General features: G+C 32.1%; 2 protein-coding genes and 1 non-coding gene across 3 annotated transcripts; 2 read left to right on the top strand and 1 right to left on the bottom strand.

Annotated features, from left to right (window-relative positions):
• Nucleotides 1-1,494: 1,494 nt before the first annotated feature.
• On the bottom strand, nt 1,495-2,188 carry LOC146956287 (agamous-like MADS-box protein AGL29). Its single transcript, XM_085718245.1, has one exon. It carries the CDS (start codon nt 2,144-2,146, stop codon nt 1,679-1,681), a length of 468 nt encoding a protein of 155 aa, XP_085574371.1. The 5' UTR covers nt 2,147-2,188; the 3' UTR covers nt 1,495-1,678.
• A 5,434-nt stretch (nt 2,189-7,622) lies between these two features.
• LOC146956288 (large ribosomal subunit protein uL14x/uL14z/uL14y-like) lies at nt 7,623-9,524 on the top strand. Its single transcript, XM_085728270.1, has 4 exons — nt 7,623-7,654; nt 7,733-8,017; nt 8,864-8,905; nt 9,221-9,524. The coding sequence occupies exons 1-4, from the start codon at nt 7,642-7,644 to the stop codon at nt 9,301-9,303; spliced, it is 423 nt and encodes a 140-aa protein (XP_085584396.1). The 5' UTR covers nt 7,623-7,641; the 3' UTR covers nt 9,304-9,524.
• LOC146956289 (small nucleolar RNA snoR137) lies at nt 8,075-8,217 on the top strand. The gene has a single exon (XR_015025319.1). It is a non-coding gene; the product is annotated as a small nucleolar RNA snoR137 (small nucleolar RNA).
• Nucleotides 9,525-20,158: the final 10,634 nt, after the last annotated feature.

Below are 20,158 nucleotides of genomic sequence, written 5' to 3' on the forward strand. Positions count from 1 at the left end.
TATGTACGGTCCAACCTCATAAGGTGATGTCCTTCACTCATGTTGATCGTCAAAGCAAAATAGAGATATACATGTTTTTGTCTTCTATGAAATGTGAAAGGAAATTCATAGCATTAGAGAATCAATATTTTACGACGGATACTCTTCCTAGTTATAAAAGTTGTTTTTTTTTTTTTGAAAGGAGTTATAAAAGTTGTTGTTGTGATATTTTTGCAAAGTTTGTTGACTTAAAAGTGTACTCCCTTCGGTCACTATTATAAACAAAATTCAATTTTTTACATTCATTCATTAAATGATGTATTTGGTCAATATTATTGACCAAATACATCATTTAATGAATGAACCTAAAAAGTTGAATTTTGCTTATAATAGTGACCAGAGGGAATATATCATTACATAAGTTATTGGCTTAATCAATATTCATTAAAGGTATGATAGAAACGCCAACCTTTAGTGTTAAGCAATTGGTTCGGTATGCCTGGACATTCAATGTCATTGAAAATATCAAAGATAAATCATTCTCCAGGAACCTCAATATCCTCATCGAAACTTAATGGAGACTCATTGCTAAAATACTCCCTCCGGTCCTAAATATAAGCAAATTTCACTTTTTAGGTTCATTCAATTAATGATGTATGTGGTTCATATTATGGACCACATACATCATTAATTGAATGAATATAAAAAGTCAAATTTGCTTATATTTAGGACCGGAGGGAGTATTTTTTTTCTTCTCTACAAATCCAAGGCAAACTAAAATAGGCTTCAAGTTTCTAATTTGTATACTGTATTAGGATAAACAAATTAACAAATGTCATTGAGAAGTTATCACACTTGAATGCATAAATCTTTTGGAATATCAATTTGGCCTTCTTCACTTTCATAAGCTAGCTTGTAAAAAAAAAAGGACTTTCGAATCCACATTTATTTCAAAACAAGGACTTTCACCCTAATTGCAAAATAGCAACAAAGAAAGTAAAACATAAACCCAATTGGGTTGACCTAATGGTGTTGACTTAGAATCTTGAAGTGTTCTTCTCTAGGTTTCAAGTTTGATTCTCCCTAATGTCAATTTCGATGGGTTAGTTCATACATAAGTTTGCCCTGACTTTAAATATCCCCCTCACCTGGCAGGTGGAGGATGTGAGTGGACCCCCGAATTAGTCGGTCCTTGGGTTTGATGTCAAGTTTTAAAAACTGAATTAGTCGGTCCTTGGGTCGGATGCCTAGTTTAAAAAAAAAACAAAGGTCACTAAAATTTAAAAGATATCTACATTCTTATAAGACATTTGATAAGATCCACACACGATTCATTTGCCCATTTGTTCTTGTCAATAAACTAATTTCAAAATTTGCAGCTTGATGTAATAAAGATTTCAAGATCGATAAATTCAAATCAAATTCATACAAATTATAAAATATTGATTAAGCAAAGCAGCTTGATGTAATAAAGATTTCAAGATCGATAAATTCAAATCAAATTCATAGAAATTATAAAATATTGATTAAGCAAAACTAGGTCAAATTATTCATTATAAATTTTTTAAATCGAACAAACCAAAACCTCTGATTGGTGATTATTTTTCATAACATTGGATTTTCCCCTACATTACATTGCAAACTAAGGAGGCTTATATGCTCCAAAGACTTGACCCTCTTGATGACTTGACCGTTTTGATCACATAGGTTTCTTTGCAAGGAGAAGCAAAGCCGATGCTGCATCAATATCCGCACGGAGCTCTTCCAAAGAAGCCTTCACTTTTTTAAGTCCGTCTACATCAAGATCATCATAGGCAATAAGTAGTTTACCTTTGTCAATTGTCTCTGTCTTCTTCAGCTCTTTCGTCACACCCATAAGTTCTTTGCCAAGCACGTTGATATTTCCATTTCCTGAAGGCTCAAGATTTTGCCTCGATGATTCACCTTGTGTTTCACGAAGGTACTCATCGACCACAGCTAGAAAAGTTGGAGAACCAAAAGCAAATGGGTTACCAGCAGGGGTAAAACCAACTATACCAACTCTAGCATTACAGAGAATTGATAACTCATTTGCTTTCTTGAAAAGACCATTCTTTCTCTTAGAAAATGTGACATACCTTGCATCTCTGTTCTCAACAAATTCAATACCTATTTTTTTACGACCCATGATTCACAACCTTCTTTCTTGTTGGAAATCGAGGAAGAGATATGATCGTATTTATAGAGGACGGTTATACTTTTTGACTTGAAATAAATAAATGTTCGTATTAAATGAATTTAATGATGCTTGAAATAAATTAATACATTGTGCGACTATTAATTATGATAAAATTAATATTTGGTCAAATAAATTTTTTCGTCCAATTCAATGATGCTTGAAATAAATTAATACTTTGTGCGACTATTAATTATGATAAAATTAATATTTGGTCAAATAAGTTTTTTCGTCCTCATGAAAAAAAAAGTGACATGTTTTCATTCCTACAATATTTTCTAGCACGTAGTTTTAGGCTTTGTTGGTAAGTTAATGTGTATTTTTGAATGATCTTTTTCCAGACTTGTTTATTACATTATAAAAGGGTTAAATATGTTTTTGATCCCTGTAAATATTTCAACTTTTCATTTAAATATCTCTAAAAAATTTCTCTATGAAATTAATATTTGGTCAAATAAGTTTTTTTGTCCTCGTGAAAAAAAGTGACATGTTTTCATTCCAACAATATTTTCTAGCACATAGTTTTAGCCTTTGTTGGTAAGTTAATATGTATTTTTGAATGATCTTTTTTCAGGCTTGTTTATAACATTATAAAAGGGTTAAATATGTTTTTGGTCTCTGTAAATATTTCAACTTTTCATTTTAATATCTCTAAAAAAATTCTTCAACTTTTAGTCTGTAAATTTTTTCCTATCTTCACTTTTGGTCTTTCCTTTAAGGTAAACTCATATGTAGAATGAATATTTTTGAATAAAATTTTGCTCAAAAATTCATAGTATTATAAGAATCTATCCCCAAAAAAATTATAATTTTTTAATAAAACATGAATTTAATATGAAATTTTATATTTTTTATGGTTAAAAATTCATATTTAATTAGTGTTTTGTTAAAAAATTCTATTTTTTTAGAATTTTTTTCCACATTTCTTCATAATTTCATTAAAAAATACAAAAATTAAATTAAAAACAGGGACAAAAAGTAGTGATTGAAAATTTTATAACGACTAAAAGTTGCAGGAAAATTTTAAAGGGACTAAAACGAAAAGTTGATATATTTATAGGGATCGAAAACATATTTAACCCTAAAAATTTCCTTCAAAAAATGAACTAAAACTTTGATTTTAAGGTCGAGATTTTCGTTACATTTATCTTTAACTTCTGAAATTAAAAAAATTTATATTTAATTCATCCCATCATAAAAATTTCTAAATTTTCGTAAAGAAACTTTTTATAATATTCTAAACATGTTTAAAAAATTATTTAAAAATTTAAAAGCTTAAGAATACTAAATTAAATTTTGAAAGTGACTTGGACCAAATATGCGTGAGGGGAAACTTTGTAGGGACGGAAACATGTCTCTTTTTTATATGGACAAAAAAATAAATATTGAGAATTTTATAGGAACAAAAAACTTAAATATTTTAAATTTAATTACATTTTCTAATAAGGCAAATTATAAATTTACTAGATTGGTGACCCGTGCGCCGCACGGGTCTTATGAGCTATAAGTTACTTCCCATCATAATAAGGATTTAGATAACTGGAACTTTTACAAAAGATGACATGTAATAATATCGAAGAAAAAATTAGAACCGTTGTATATGGAATCTAATATCAGTATTACATATGAATCCTAGATAATATTTCCACCGGTCACATTTATAAGCAACTTTACACTTTTTAGATTCATTAAATAATTGATGTATTTGGACTATATATAGTCTTAATACATTAGTTAATTAATGAATCTGAAAAAGCAAAACTTGCTTATAAATATGACCAGAGCGAGTAGTAAAGTAATAAATTGGTGATGTTTGTAATTCTTAGACTTGACGTGAATTTTACATCAAATAGCTCATAATACCTCAGACATTTCGAATTACATATCTAATCCAAAACAAATAGGTCATAAGTATGAAAACACTGTACAAAACTATAGAGAAAATGATTGCATTCACAGCAAACTACATTACCAACTATCTTTTCTTCAACTGTTGAAGCTAGGATTGATGCAAAAGATTCAAAATCAAAACTATTTAGCGGTATTTTGACATCATTCTGGATTTTTGACCACCTAGAGTTATGCATCATGGTAATTTTATATTTATGTCTTGTTAGCTTAAAAGGACCCTCATTGAAACCAACAATTATTTGCTCTAGCTCGTACAGTGAGCCAAACATACACCAGGGTGATCCATGCACCAAGTCGAATCCCATAAAAATCTCAAAGCGCCTTCCATCCCTTTGAGAGAAAATGCACAGTTAATTCTTTTAACCAAGACTTCAAACTAGTTCTCCTTATAATCGATCAACATTGCCAAGGGTCACCTGATCCCCAAAATCAGCACCAAACAGGTTTGGTAACCTCACAACACCCTGACCAAAACCAAAAAAAAATAAATAACAAAACGTCAAAACTAAAATGGCATTTTTTCATCAAAGACAAAGAGATAACATAAAACGAAACATAAAGACACCCATGTCCTCGACATCATATTCAACAATATAGGAACGGTATTTTGTTCGCAACTTGTTGACAGCCCTATCCAATTCAGTGGCTGGATTACTCACCAAAGGTCCTACTAAAGAACACGTAAAAACAGGGTTAGTGTGCTATAAGGATTTGGTTTATGCGTTTGACAATACTTTAGGAAATGATAAGAAACAATAACTAATCTTTACCAGTGAGACAATGATATGACAACACGGTTTCAGCTTTTGGTCGTGACATTTTTTCTGCTATCTCTGGAAAACTCGAGTGAAACAGTGAAAGCAAGAACCGAATGATATGATTAAGGGAGATGATATCCATGTATTTATAGGAAAAAAATAAGTGGGATAAACGGTGTAAATGTGTGGGAAAACAAAAGGAACTGCTGAGTGGAGAGATTTATGTATTCTATGAAAATTAATGCAGTACAATGTATCAACATAGCACGTTGAGAATTGGAGGAAAAATAGGAGAAAATTTATCTGATTCCTAACATCATTTTGCTGAATTCAATTATTGGAATTATTGGAATTCTTTTTGAAATTCAAATCTTGATTTATAGAGGGAATTTTTTAGGGCTACACTTAGAGCAATTAATGCAGACCTAATAACATTAAGGAATAAGGGATTAGAGGGAAAAAAAATTAGGTTTAGTGATAAGCTAGACCTAATAAGCTTTAAGAGTAAGTGATATCCTGTGAGCAAACCTCGTATGGTTTATTCATAACAAAGTGCATACAAAATATAAAAGATTGTAGCTAAATTTGAAATGTTGGGATCCTTTGAATCGTATATAAACAAAATGACAATACTCATATAAACTCACACACATAGTTGGAGGAGCCAAAATTCGAACTCTGATCATGATATTCAACGTAATAATTTTGGTATTTTTTATGTGTTGAGCTATGACTTATGAATTATTGGGATCCTTTTTTAAGACAAATAAAAAAGTATAATATTTTTTGATTAGCTAAATAAAAAAAAGTATAATATTTTTTGATTAGCTAAATAAATTTAATGTTTATCGTATTGACTTTTTAAAAAATTTCAAAATGATATTTTTTCCATCCTAAGCAACAGATCTCAATCAATAGTGCGTACAGACACATACAAGGTTGTGTGGGCCTGCACAAACATATCTTTGAATTCTGCTCTTTACCTAAACGGTTTCGCTCATTTCCAAGTGAAAATACCAAAATACCCCTGTGTGAGTTGAGTCACGCTAATTTCATCTTCTTTCTTCCATTGACGCTGGTTTCTTCTTCTTTCTTCCATTTATGACAAATTCTGCTTCTTGTTGCACTGTTTCTTTACGTGAAAAATGGCGTTGGTTATTCTTAGGTATACTCGAAATATACCACTATCTATTAATTAATTTCTGTCCCTTATAGATCTTCTATTCCGTGATGCAGAACAAGAACAAGGGAAAAATTAAATGTTCGTGAAGCAGAACAAGAACAAGGGAAAAATTAAATGATCCCACACTCCATCCCTTTTCATGTTTTTACATATTATATTATATAAATCATGAGAAACATGCCAAATACTCAATTGAATGATCAAAAGTTCAAAACCCATTTGATTACTCTTTTCATTCGTTTAATAATAAATTAGGAGGTCATATCTGATCCAAACCACAAGACAGAGATCGTATGCAATCATTCTAGATTAATACTGATCCAAAGCATATTATTAATGACAGATGAAGAAGAGGCAAAAGTGGAAGTTAATCCAAGATGAAAAGAAACAGTGCAAAAAGCATTCTTGTATTTTGTGTTGTGTTGTGGATGAAAAGAAGCCATCGTGAGTCAACTCACGCAGAGTTTAACACATGCGTAAGTTAAGTTACGCAGAGATTAACATTAGGGTGACTTAACTCACGCAGAAGTATTTTGGTATTTTCGCTTGAGAATGAGCGAAATCATTTGGTAAAGAGCATAATTCCATATCTTTAACATCCCCCACCATACTTGTAATATATATGTATTAGATTTTGCACACAAATTCACTTTAGTTTGATTTCCCCACCACAAAAACAAAACCTGTTACACTCTCTCTCATATATATATATATATATTTAAATTAAAATAAGCAATTTATCACACCCCATCTCACTATTTGTTGATGTTTATCACATCGGTTGAGAGATGACATGAATAAGTGTTTATAAGTGAGGAAATATTAACCTCACATGCCGTTTTTTTGAGATTTTATTTCTAAACCACCTACGATCATCTCTTTTTCTCTTTCTTAATGAGAAAAATGAAAACAATTCCTCCTTGTTTCATGTAACCGTAAAATGAACCACACCAGCCCTCTCTCCCAACAAATTTCGTGAAATGGTTCCCCCACTATTCAAAATTCCTGACTCTGCTATTGTTTAATTTACCAAAAAATAATGGAAATGTTAACTTGTGCCCTTAGGGTACGTGTTAAGAATTCCACTAATAGAAATTATGTATTGTAAATTGTGTTAATTTATTGCTCAAAATATTTAATATTAATTTTTTTTCTTCATTAAATTCTTACCATTGATGGAATGAAATTAATGCTTAACATGTGCCCTAAGGGCACAAGTTAACATGACTAAAAAAATAATAATTCGAGTTGTACTAAATAAAATAAAAAATTGCTTTTATAACATAACCAATTTCTCTTACACTCTAGTAAAAGAGCGTTACACCCCCATCAACAGTTAACTGTTGCTGACTCTTACGTTGGAAACCCGGCCACAATTAATTGCCGTTGGGGGTATAATGCTCTTTTACTAGCGTGAGAGAGCAATCAGGTATGTGAGAAAAACAATTGTCAATAAAAAGATGTAAGGCCCAAGAAAATAAGCTATAGAAAGCCCAACCCAAATAAACCCTAAAACTGAAAAAACCCTAATCTTCATTTTGCATATATAAGCAAACGCAAGAGCAACAAGAGCGGTGGTAACAAAGAACGCAACCATGTCGAAGAGAGGTATGTACAGTGTTTCTGAATCCTTTCTCAGATTCAATTGTTCTCTTTTTCTGATTTGTATCCCTATTTTCTGATTAGGTCGTGGTGGTTCCGCGGGGAACAAGTTCCGTATGTCACTGGGTCTACCAGTGGCAGCGACGGTGAACTGTGCTGATAACACTGGAGCAAAGAATCTGTACATCATCTCCGTGAAGGGAATCAAGGGTAGGTTGAATCGTCTTCCTTCAGCTTGTGCTGGTGACATGGTGATGGCTACTGTGAAGAAGGGAAAGCCTGATCTCAGGAAGAAGGTTTTGCCAGCTGTCATTGTTCGTCAGCGTAAGCCATGGCGCCGAAAGGACGGTGTCTTCATGTACTTCGAAGGTAACAAACGCTGTTTTGATTGTTGTACCTATGTGTGTAGTGTTTTGATTTTGAAATGTTGCTTCTGTAAATTTATGATGAGTGATCTGTGTTCTGATTGGTCATTCATATTGGGGAAGCATATAACTGTGTTATTGCCAGTCTTAAACAGCATGATGTGTAATTTTGTTTCATTGTGCTACCTGTCTGCTGGTAAATCTCGTTTTATATATAAGTGTTGATTAAAATTGATTGAGTGAATTGATTCCTTGAAATTGATTTCTGTTAAAAGTGAGTTGAATCTAAAGTTATTTATGTCTAGATAACATTTATTTATAAAAGTGAGTTGAACATAAAATTTGGGTGTGAAAATACATTTTAGAATCAAGAGCAGGAGAATCAATTCGAGTAGAAAATCAATTCTACTCCAGAGCAAAAAGTGAGTTGAACATAAAATTTGGGCGTGAAAATACATTTTAGAATCAAGAGCAGGAGAATCAATTCGAGTAGAAAATCAATTCTACTCCAGAGCAAAGCAACCAAACATGTCATAATCAATTATACACTTTTAGAATCAAATTTGGTTGCTCTGGGTAACTTGAAGCTATTTATTGGAAGTTTTTGAGGCTAGAGTTGATTCTAACACTTAAACATGTCATAATCATTTTACTTAAACTCACTTTTAGCTCGAATTAATTTTACTAAATCAACCTCTCTTTAGCTAATATCAATTCAATCATTGTACGGAATTAATTCATTTAATATCAAATTTTGTCAACATAACTTATTCAATCTGTAGTGCTCTCAGTTTTAATTATGTCTTAATGCTGGTGTACTCTTGTTAATATTTGGTATTGGTTTTTGCAGATAATGCTGGTGTCATTGTGAATCCTAAGGGAGAAATGAAAGGTATCATTTATTCATTTATCTGATTTCTATGTAGTAAATACAGTAAATACTTAGGACCTAATGCTCATGCAAATATGTTTACTTTCTTTTGTAATTTAAAGTGTAATATTAAATTAATACACTTGCTTCAGTGCCTTTTGGCTATTGTTACAATGTGGTAATGCTTCTGTGTTATTTTTTCACAAGAAAAAAACATTACACCACCTGTCTTTTTGTTAGTTTGCTACATTGTTACCTTTGTACCGTTTTGTCTAATTGATTCATTGCTGGTATTCGGTTCGTGTCTTGATGTCTATGTCATGCTGTTCATTGTAGGTTCTGCTATCACCGGTCCAATTGCTAAGGAATGTGCTGATCTTTGGCCTAGGATTGCAAGTGCTGCCAATGCCATTGTATGAGTGTGGATTCTGTTTCAAGATTGCAAGTAGTGCCGATGCCATTGTGTGGCAATTTTAATTTTAATACAAGAGAAACTTATCTTTATGTTTTTAGGTCTTGCAAGAGATTTTGTTTATGCCTAAACTTTGTCACCATTTTGTCTTTCCTTGACTTATGTTTAAGTATCTTTTGGATATATGATATTTGGTTGGATTTAGAAGATGATTAATTGGTTGGATAACTACGTGTTCCTAACACTGCTCTAGCTATTATCATATTAGTCTACGCAAATTACTGTTCTTTCCAAGTTCGTTCATCCATGTTTTGTCTCTAGAGTCTGGATGTTTTAATGAATAAGTTTGTGATAACTCAAATCTATGGATGGGCGATTCATCAATTTGTATGGACGTTTGAAACATTTTGGGATTTCGGAGAGGTCTAATGCTTGTTTGTGGGGGGTGGCACACATCCATCTTACAATAGTTATTGTTTGCCTGGTTTGTCAAGTACATATGCGGTTTATTTTGTATTTGATCTTCTTTTGCTTTCCAAGAAGTTTTCTAGCCTGTTGCATTGTACTGGTCAAACCAGACTGTTTTAGCTTGGAGTGAAATCCTTACTCGTTTTTATGGTCATCATCAACCATTGAGATACTAATGTCATTAATGAGTCATTACATAATTTACACTAGCAAGCCTCAATAACAATGAATCCATTCTAATTACAAAGATAACCTCGTGGATTCAATCTTTTCCTTTGCTGATCTGGTCTGGTACCTAGGGTTCTAACTTTGACAAACTCATCTTTCGAATTCCTGATGTATGTACATGCATGCCAAGGCTTGGTTGCGCCGCGGGAGCTAAAAAAACCAGCATCTATGTCCCATTTTAAAACTTCAAGTGAAGAATTTGTGAGAGTGACAGGCACTCGCAGTTATGTGTGATTGTTGATGATTGCTCTTTAGGTACATAACAATTGAACTATTGGTGGTTAACTACTGTTCGGTTAATCATTTTTCAAAATCGGTTTAACCGATTTAAAACGCTATCCAAACGTTAGTTAATTAATTTTAGGTGTCTGAGTGCAGCAATTGTTATGTGCCTAAAGAACAATCATCGTGATTGTTTCTCTTCATTAAGTAGTACACGTTGCTTACACGTTTCTCTATTAACATGCCTACTCCATATGATACCAAAAAAACAAAAACCTCATAAAGAAAGTAATACGGAATTTCTGCTATTTTTATCGTTATGAATCACTTCCTTTTTTCATCTTATTCACAGAGAAAAACCATTGTTCTATAATCTACATTTGATAGTGAGTGTACAATCTATATCAAAGGACTTTCAAAATATCGTAATGCTCTATTCATACTAGCGCACCCGGTTTGGAGATAGGGGGTGAAAGTGAATCACGCTGACGTTTAGTTTAGTGTACATAGATGAATCACCTTAGAGAGTGAATCACCTTAGAAAGTGAATCACCTTAGAAACGTTGTAAAACTATTGTCTTCATTGTTCTTACTTTTGCAGCATTCTCACGTCACAATTGTTGACATAGACGGATTTAAATAAATGTTATATACATTTTGATTATTTTATGTAACTCAATGGAATTAACTATTAGCAAGGTTTTTTTCTATTAGGATGTAATAGACTGATTTTTCTGCATTTCCATTTAACAAACATTCTCTCCTAAGTTACATTTACCTTTACAAGAGGCAAAGGTAAGAGATTTGTTTAGTTTTGTAGCCCTGTCAATCGATGTCCAATGGTAAGCTGTCAATTTGATGGAATTTCTCAACCAATTCCTCTAACGGAGTTAATTTATTTTGCACTCATCAATATCATGACCACCATAACTACTTTTGACTTTTGATTCTAAATGTTCATCACTGATATAGTGACTTGTAGTATTAACTTTGGTACAATAACAGGATGAAACTTTTACATGATAATAATTTATCCGTTTTTTTTTATAAGAGGATATAATGTTATTTTTTTTTTCCATACATGAGTTTATTTGCTGACACAATCACTTGTGAAACTATTTGAAAGACCTTATTAAAACCCTTATAATATAAAATGTATATAGGTTCTTTTCAACTTATTTCCTTAAGTTTTTTAAGATAACCTATGAAAATAGTTTATAACATATAAATTAATTTGCTTTTAGATTATTTTTTGGTGTAGAAATAACTAATAACTTATACATAAAACACTTATATAATAAGTGCTTATGCTATAGAACTTAATTAAGCTGTTGTTTATCCAAACACGAGCTTGTAATTATATGTTTTTGTTTGCACTGGATTTGGCAAAATATAAATTGTATGGTAAACTATTTGCAATTTTTCTTTTTAACCTTCTAATAATTGTTAGCATGTCGGCATGATATGATCTGTCCCTCAAATTGTATGTTACTTGAAATTCATTTTGGATTTTTTTTTTTGTATAAAGTGTGTTCATAAACTTTTGGCTTTAGAAGAAAAAGCTAGTGAACTTTGATCTGTTTACGTAGAAATAGCGTGTACCTTTAATTATGACGACCATAATTTAGTACTCCTTCGTAGAAGCATACTAGGAATCTTGGCAAATGTTTGAGTAAAGCACAAGTAAATTAATCACAATGATAAAATCATAGAAGATTGTCTTCAAAAGGTGATTGAAATTGAACAAACCACGTTGATGTTACATTACTAGAGGACACTCTTCAATCCTTTCACCAAGCTGGGACCATCATTATTGAGCAGAAGGTAGCAAAAGTAAACTATGATAAACTATTCATGATAATATTGTTTTTATTTTTATCAACCACAAATTAGAAAGTGGCATTAAGTACTAGGTGCTTCATTTGTTTTAGTAATACAATGAAACTCTCAAGGATGTATAGCTTTCAAAGAAATCAATTGATGAAGTTTCAAAGGAAAACAAGAGTTACCTCTTCAGTGACACTAGGTAATAATGTTCAAAGAAGCGTGACACTTGAGTGTCGCTCTTTGTCATGTATTGTAAAGAAACTATTTTGTAAGTTGAAGAATTGTTGGAAACAATCTCTTGGGTGGAAAAGGAGCACTCCGCAGTATAGCTATGATCTTCAAAGCTACTGTCTCAACTTTGATGATGGCACTTCAAATGATCGTATGATTCCGTCTCGTGTTTGTTGATGATCTTTTCGTTTAATCTTTTCTCTATTTTTCTGAATTGTGATTAAGTTGATCTAGTGTTTGTTGTTGTACTGTAATCATATGATAAAATACTACACAAGTTGAATAATTGTAAATTGATTCCAGATCTTTGTTATCCAATAAGTTTTGCTTAGAGAAGAGTTTGGTTGAAACTTAGAACTAATGTGTTATGTTACACAACCCACTTGGATTGACCTAGTGGTATTGACTTAGGATCTGAGAGTGTGCTCCTCCTTAAGGTCTCAGGTTCGATTCTCTCTTGTGTCAATTTAGGTGGACTAATTTAAGCTTCTTTTAAAAAAAAAGTGTTATGTTACACAGACAATTTTAACCTTAGTTTGGTTTCTCATGCGTTTCTTGCAAATCTTTCTATCTACCACGTTATTTGCCATTCAATTCACATGTTTTAATCTGGGTATGTGTGTGGGAAACCAATGGTTAAAGGATGATCCATTATACATTTGATGATTCTCTCTAGTGTCAATTTAGGTGGACTAATTTAAGCTTCTTTTAAAAAAAAAGTGTTATGTTACACAGACAATTTTAACCTTAGTTTGGTTTCTCATGCGTTTCTTGCAAATCTTTCTATCTACCACGTTATTTGCCATTCAATTCACATGTTTTAATCTGGGTATGTGTGTGGGAAACCAATGGTTAAAGGATGATCCATTATACATTTGATGGCAAATATGACTTAACATATTTTTCAAAAAGAATGTTGATTCATAAATGGTCATTGCTAAATAACAAAAGAGACTTGCTATTCCTAACAAGTTGAAAATTGAAATGTTTTTTTGTTGGGTTTTCTATTGATTCACTTCAATTTCGACAGACACTAAATGCGGACACATCTCTCGGCTGAAGTTTGAGTATTAGTTCATGTGATAGTCTAACCCTTTTCTTGACCCATTCCTCATCAGTAGCTGAAATGTTGATTTAAATTATCACATTTATGCATAAATAATTACTTCCGTTGTTGAATAAGGGTGATAAACCCTTAAGCTTGGGACTAGACAACCAAGTTATCAGTCTCGTGGAAACCATTAGGTCAATGGAAGCTCATCTCTCTTGGGAGAGGTTTTTTTTTTGAATTACAATTTTCTTCTTATGATGATATGAGAAGAGTATGATCCATGGGAACATGGAACCTTAAGCTTGGTTTCTTGCGTTTATTTAAATGGTCCAATGATTTTAATCTTTGTACTCAACGATAAACGCATGCTCAGGTGTCAATCAAAATCATGGAACTCCCTGAGAAATATTGGAGAGAAAGAACTCTTTTTGAGATTGCTAGTGCTGTGGGAACGCCCTTATCCATTGATGAGGGAGGGTCATGCCTTCAATGTCAAGGTAATATATGAAAAGTTTCCAGATTTTTGTCATAATTGCAAGGTTATTGGATAGAGATCAAGTCCCCAAAGATGAAATGGCAAGAAGAAAGTCACAGTCAAGAAGGATATCCAAAAATTTGTTGAAAAACCAGCTCTTGAGAAAGCAAATCCTCCCATGGACGACACTAATAAGGGAAGCAAAGCATCTACTTCTTTTCATTTCGCTTGTGAGGATGTGAGTGGTAACATAGCACATGGTACACTTGGAATCCATCATGAACCTGTGTTGCAACTGGTAATGCCCACTGCACCAGTGGTTCATATCATGTTATACATAATAAATGCAGCTGCTAATATGGAAAGCTCTGTTGGTCATAATTGATACTAACACTAGTGCAGAAGCCATTGTTAGTGATACTAACATTGATATTCCAATAGAAGATATTCATGTCATAATTGATAACACGAATATCATTAATGCAACTGTTAATGTTTGTAATACAAATGAAGATGTCCCAATTGATGATCCATTTTCAAATGTTGAGACCGTAGTCATATAATTTGCAATTTGCGTTGGTATGCGGTACAGGTAGAGTTCATAGTACGCGGTATGTGAAGAGTTCGGTAAGGGGGTATAAAGCTTTGGTATGCGTCGGTTCGGAATATAATACTAAAATGAAATAAGTCCATCACTATATGATAAAATGAGCCACATCATGCAAAAAAGAATAATAAGCCTCATCAAAGTTGACAGGAAGCTAGTAGCATAAATGCACAATGCTGTTGTTTAAGTCCCACATTGGAAGATTTGAGAAAACAAGAGAAGAAACCTATCTATAAAAGCAACCAAATGTATTGCAAATTATTTGGATTTGAGGATACACATTATAGTAAAAAATGGTGTTGACGTCTTCAAATGCATCGTGCATTTGAACTGTATGTTTATTTAATTTTTTATTTGGGGTAATACTCATTGTGGTGTTGAATGTGTAAGGAATAGTCTCTGATTTTGTGCTATGACTATTTGTGACATATTCATCATCAAAATGGCTATTACTCTATTTTATTTTAATAATAGTTCAAACTTTTATCCTTTATTTAGTAGGTGAATGCGAATTATGTTACTACTATGGTTGAGACTGCCATGTGACATAACTCCGGGGCTCCTCCTAATCAAAATTCTGGTAAGCATGATATTGTTGGCTATGTAAATGAAAATGAAGGCATTCCGTTGTACACAACTGAAATTGAAATCACTCCTATTGTGGAAGATAATGCTCACAATGAAGAAGACTTGGTACTTGTACCGAATACTCAATTGGATGCTGAACCTTCTCAAAACAAGAAGTAAAGCGGTAAAGTAACTAATTTATGGAGCTTCAACATTTGATGTTTATTTTTTTACTCAACATTTGATGCTTGAGAGCTCCTAATTTATCTAAAAAAAGTTACTTCCGTTTTTCAATATTTCCATAAAAACTATATGACCGATTAATGATGGAGAAAAAGAAGTAAAGTGGTAAAGTAAATTAATAAAATTTGAGCTAAATATACAATTTGTTTTGTAAAAAGTAAAAACTAAGGCATGTTTACTTCCCATGTTTTCATTTTCTCTTCATATATAACATAAACATAAGAGAATGTAGGTATAATATTTTGCTCACCATTTTCTGTTACAATTTCCAAAAACAGATTTAGCATTTTAATTTCTTTTTTGAAAATGCCAACTTTACTGTTTTTCATTGTCTCTGAATTCAATCTCCTCTCTATCACAATTGCTTACTACATAGGTTTCATATTATTTTTTTATTCTTTTTAAACTGCCAAACATAACCTTGAGGAAAATGGTGATGTTAGGGATGGCGGGCGAACCTGTCCCATTTAGGCCCGAGCCGCTATTAGCCCGCCAAAAACAGGATGGGGAGGGGCGGACCAACTTCAGGTGGTGGACTCAAACACACACCCCGCTCCGCCAAGAGGCGAACTGAGGGGTTGGCATGATGACTCATCTAACAATTTTTTTGGGACAATTGTTATTAAAAAAATATGTTACCGTTATAAATAGCCATTTTTATTTTCTCATAATCATTTTATTCTCATCCTGGTCTCACCTAAAGAGAAAAACAATTGGTTAATAAAGAATTATCCAATCGTTTTGTGCCTTAAAGAATCACCAAGTTGTTTTTAGGAGAAAATAACTTAAAAATGGGGTCACATGTTATTTATTAGTACAATAAAAATTAAATAAATATTTTGTAATGAGTCTGCATGCCATCTCGCCCCATCCCGCCATGACCCACTTTTTCAGCAACTAAACAGGGTGGGCCAATTATAGGAGGTAGGTTCAAAACCTCAATCCAACTCGTTGGATTAAACCTGTTTTGCCATCCCTAAGTGATGCAAGGAGAGAAGATAAGGAATAGGAGTGGAGAAGGGTTCCAAAAGTTAACCTTGATTATAAATAATCTAGGCAAAATAATTTGAAAAAAAGGAAATGAGAATGTATTAAGAAAAAATGGTGTAAATAACAACTCACATTAAGGAGAATAAGTGACCGGCCAAAAGCTTAGATTGAAAAAGGCACTGCACAACAACAAAATCATTCCCTTCACGTTTACAACAAAAACAGAGAAGTTTTCCATCCAACTTTCATTCATTCATTTTTAATTTTTTTCCTTTTATTTTTGTTTGTTTCTTCTTTTATTTATTCACGAGTGGTGAGTGTTGAAAAATTCAACAAGTGCACCAAACCGCACAAATAATAAAATGATAAGTGTATCGTCTCTTATCCAACTCTCCTTTTCGGTCTATGAATGTCGCACCACTTAACCCAACATATTTTCTTCTTCCCCAACAAACATCCCCACAAAAATTTCCTTTGAAGCATAACAACTTTAATCAACACACTTTTCGACATTTTTAGGAAAGACATGTAAAACTTTGGAATAACCCCTAAAACCAAATTTAATAGAACCACCTGCCCACCGATGTAATGGCCAATCGATAGCGCCACACATACAATGGACTACTACCATGATTTTACACACAATCATGAGAGTTTGGAGGAGAGTAACGGCACTAAAACCCCAATCTTAATCGGCCATGATCATGGTTTTTTTTTTTGTTGAAAGAATCCATGATGATCATGGTTGATGAGGCTTAGTTTGGTCTATAAATACCATCCGTAAATTTTATTGTAGATACATTCAATCAATCAACCAATTTATTTTAACCTATGTTTTTCTGCCTTGCTTTTTTACTTACTTTTACTTTTACTTAGTATTTTAATTCACAAAAATCTACTGTCACACTTAACATTTTTGGACAAGTTAATAAACTCATAACCGAACGTCATCCCTCTTTTATTATAAAAAAAAAAAAAACTCATTACCGAGGAACGCACTTTTTTTTCTTTCTTAAATATTAATTGGGTCTTGGTAACCAATGCCCCAAGAGCAATGGTTAAGGAAATTAAAAGTAGTATATTTACATTGAATTCAACGATGTTTTGACTTTTAAAAAGTTAAATTCTTCAATTTTCACCATTTTCCAATACAATATTTTTATTTTTATCATCTTAACTAGGGATAGGAATAGGCCAGACCGGCCTACAGGGGCCTACGACCTAGCCTACGACAGGTCAGGCCAGGCCAGACTTTTTTCTTAAACAGAGAAGGCCTAGGCGTTTTTAGAAGCCTATTTAGCTTAAAAGGCCAGGTCACATGCCATTGAAAAAACCTCTTAGGCCTATTAGGCCGGCCTATTTAAGTAAATATGAATATTATTATTTATTATTATATTATATTTTGTAATTTGAATTAAAATAAAAGTTTGTTAACTTATTCATTAATTTAAGCTTATTAGCATACATTAATTTTTTGCATATTTAAATGTATTATTATAAACTAGAATTGAAATATGATACAATATATAGTCAAATTCGCTAAAAACTTATCTTGATTATCAAAAAAGAGTTTAATCTAGTTGATATATTAGTTTCTTAGTCTATTTAAATTTAGATCACATTGCTTATTAAAAGATGTTCATATGAAATAGGCTTTTAAACAGGCTAGCGGCCGTATCAGGCTTTCAGAAGGCCAGACTCAGGCCTAAAAAGTAAGCCTATGACAGGCCGTAGGCCAGGCTTAGGCCTTCAAAAAATATGGCAGGCCAGACTCAGGCCTTGCAAAGCCTAGCTCGGCCTAGCCTATTCCCACCCCTAATCTTAACCAATGCCCTAAGGGCACTGTTTAGCATTTTTCATACTTATTAATTTAAGGGAAATGCTAACTTGTGCCCTTAGGGCACAAGATAAGAATCTTAAAATAGAATTAAACAATAAATATTGCATTGGAAAGATAAGTTTTTAAGCTTTTAAGGTTATGAATGCACAATTTCCAAAACTGAATTTCTATATTTAGTTTCTTATCTTGTGCCCTTAGGGCACAAGTTAACAAGACCCTTAATTTAAGTACATCCTTAATTTAATCTTCGACCAACTTTTTTGTTGGAGAATAGGTTCAAAATTGGTTGCTTAGACTTTCTTAAATGCAAGATCAGTTTGAAACTTCCAAAACTTTGGCAATCTTCTCCAAAATATTTTATTTCAGCATCAAACTTTTGTGCAACAAACGACATTATCTACCAATTAAGAACAACTATTTATTGGTAGAAGGAAGGTTTGTATTATTTTTATAATCTACCTATATATGGTCCAGTCAAGCATGAAATGGGTGTGAGGGAACTGATGACCAACCTTAAATTGTAGAGAAAGACGTCTCCACCACCGCATCTAATCTAATTAATAATATCGATAGGCAAGCAGTCAATTGCAATATAGGTGGAAGGAAGCTTTGTATTTATATTTGATTCTATCAAAAGAGATCTTGTAGTGTAGTTTTGAAACAACCGTACTTGTGTTTGTGTGCATGATGTTCTAATGTTCTCGTTCTAAGATTTTGTAAACACACTCTTTTATCTTTCGGGATTTTTTTTTGTTTGTTGCTAATTAATCGATGTAAATGCGTCACGTGGAAGAGGAACAATTACTGAATTGAATTGTAAATTGTATCTTGCTTGTTGTAATTTAGAGTATGTTTATATGCGTGATATACGGTGAAAGGGAATAGAATTTATATACTATTTTTGTAACCAAAAAGAATTTATATACTATTTTTATTTATTTATAAAATTGATGTTATCTCTTTTCTTTCTATTTCACTCAATCTATTTCGCCATATACTCTTATACTTACTGGATTGCACTTGTGTGATGTCACATGACATAATGTCATATGATACTGACCAATTTAAGTGTGATACGCGGCAAAACAATTTCTTTAAAGCTGAAAACATGTGAAAGAGGGAAAAAAACATAGTTGAATTGACTTATGTGTCACAATTAGATTGATCAATGTCAATGACATTCCCTCCTTAGTGGTACACATGTGGAGTCGATACTTAGTTTAATTATGCGTCGAGATTGATCAATTGCAATGACATTTCCTCCTTAGTGTTACACATGTGGAGTCCATACTTAGTTTGGTTATGCATCAAATGTGTTAATATCGTCACCTCTCTCTTTCTGCCCCTCTCTCATCGTTTTTGGTTTGAAATTTATTCAAGTTATTAACTCCACTTTTGTTTTTTCTAAACTAGTCTATTTGGTAGTTTTTTTGTTATATATCTTTTTTTACTAAGACCTTTAAGGATTCATCTTTAAACCCTTTTTGATGAGTCCACAATATTAAAGAGTGTGAGTCTTATTTATATATTAGATTACGTGGGATTTTTGGTGTATCATAACATTGACACCTTACCTCTAAAATAAAGAACATAAATATTACTAAAATAAAAACATGAGTTAAATATGTTTTTGATCCCTATAAATATGTCAACTTTTCGTTTTAATCCCTCTAAATGTTTTCTTCGACTTTTAGTTCTCCAAAAGTTTTACATCTTCACTTTTGGTCTCTCTTTAAAGTAAACTTATATGTAATTTTGAATAAAATTTTGCAGAAAAATTTATAATATTATAAGAATCTCCCAAAAAAAAATTATAATTTTTTAACAAAACATGAATTAAATATGAATTTTTATATTTTTTGCAGTTAAAAATTCATATTTAATTTATGTTTTGTTAAAAAGTTCTAATTCTTTTTGGAGTGATTTTTACAATATTCTACACATTTCTGCACAATTTTATTAAAAAAAATACAAAAATTAACTAAAAATAGGGACAAAAAATAGTGATTGAAAATTTTATAGGGACTAAAAGTTGAAGGAAAATTTTAGAGAAATTAAAATGAAAAGTTAATATATTTATAAAGAGCAAAAACATATTTAACCCTAAAAACAT

Source organism: Medicago sativa, chromosome 1 (genome assembly GCF_051527215.1).
Source record: "Medicago sativa cultivar Bolivia chromosome 1, Bolivia_mono, whole genome shotgun sequence".
In the NCBI taxonomy this organism is placed as follows: Eukaryota; Viridiplantae; Streptophyta; class Magnoliopsida; order Fabales; family Fabaceae; genus Medicago; species Medicago sativa.

Coding starts and splice junctions, on each gene's coding strand:
- LOC146956287 (XM_085718245.1), bottom strand. CDS start 2,146: ATGGGTCGTAAAAAAATAGGTATTGAATTTGTTGAGAACAGAGATGCA.
- LOC146956288 (XM_085728270.1), top strand. Junction 8,018..8,863: donor TGTCTTCATGTACTTCGAAG/GTAACAAACGCT, acceptor TGGTTTTTGCAG/ATAATGCTGGTGTCATTGTG. Junction 8,906..9,220: donor TCCTAAGGGAGAAATGAAAG/GTATCATTTATT, acceptor TGTTCATTGTAG/GTTCTGCTATCACCGGTCCA.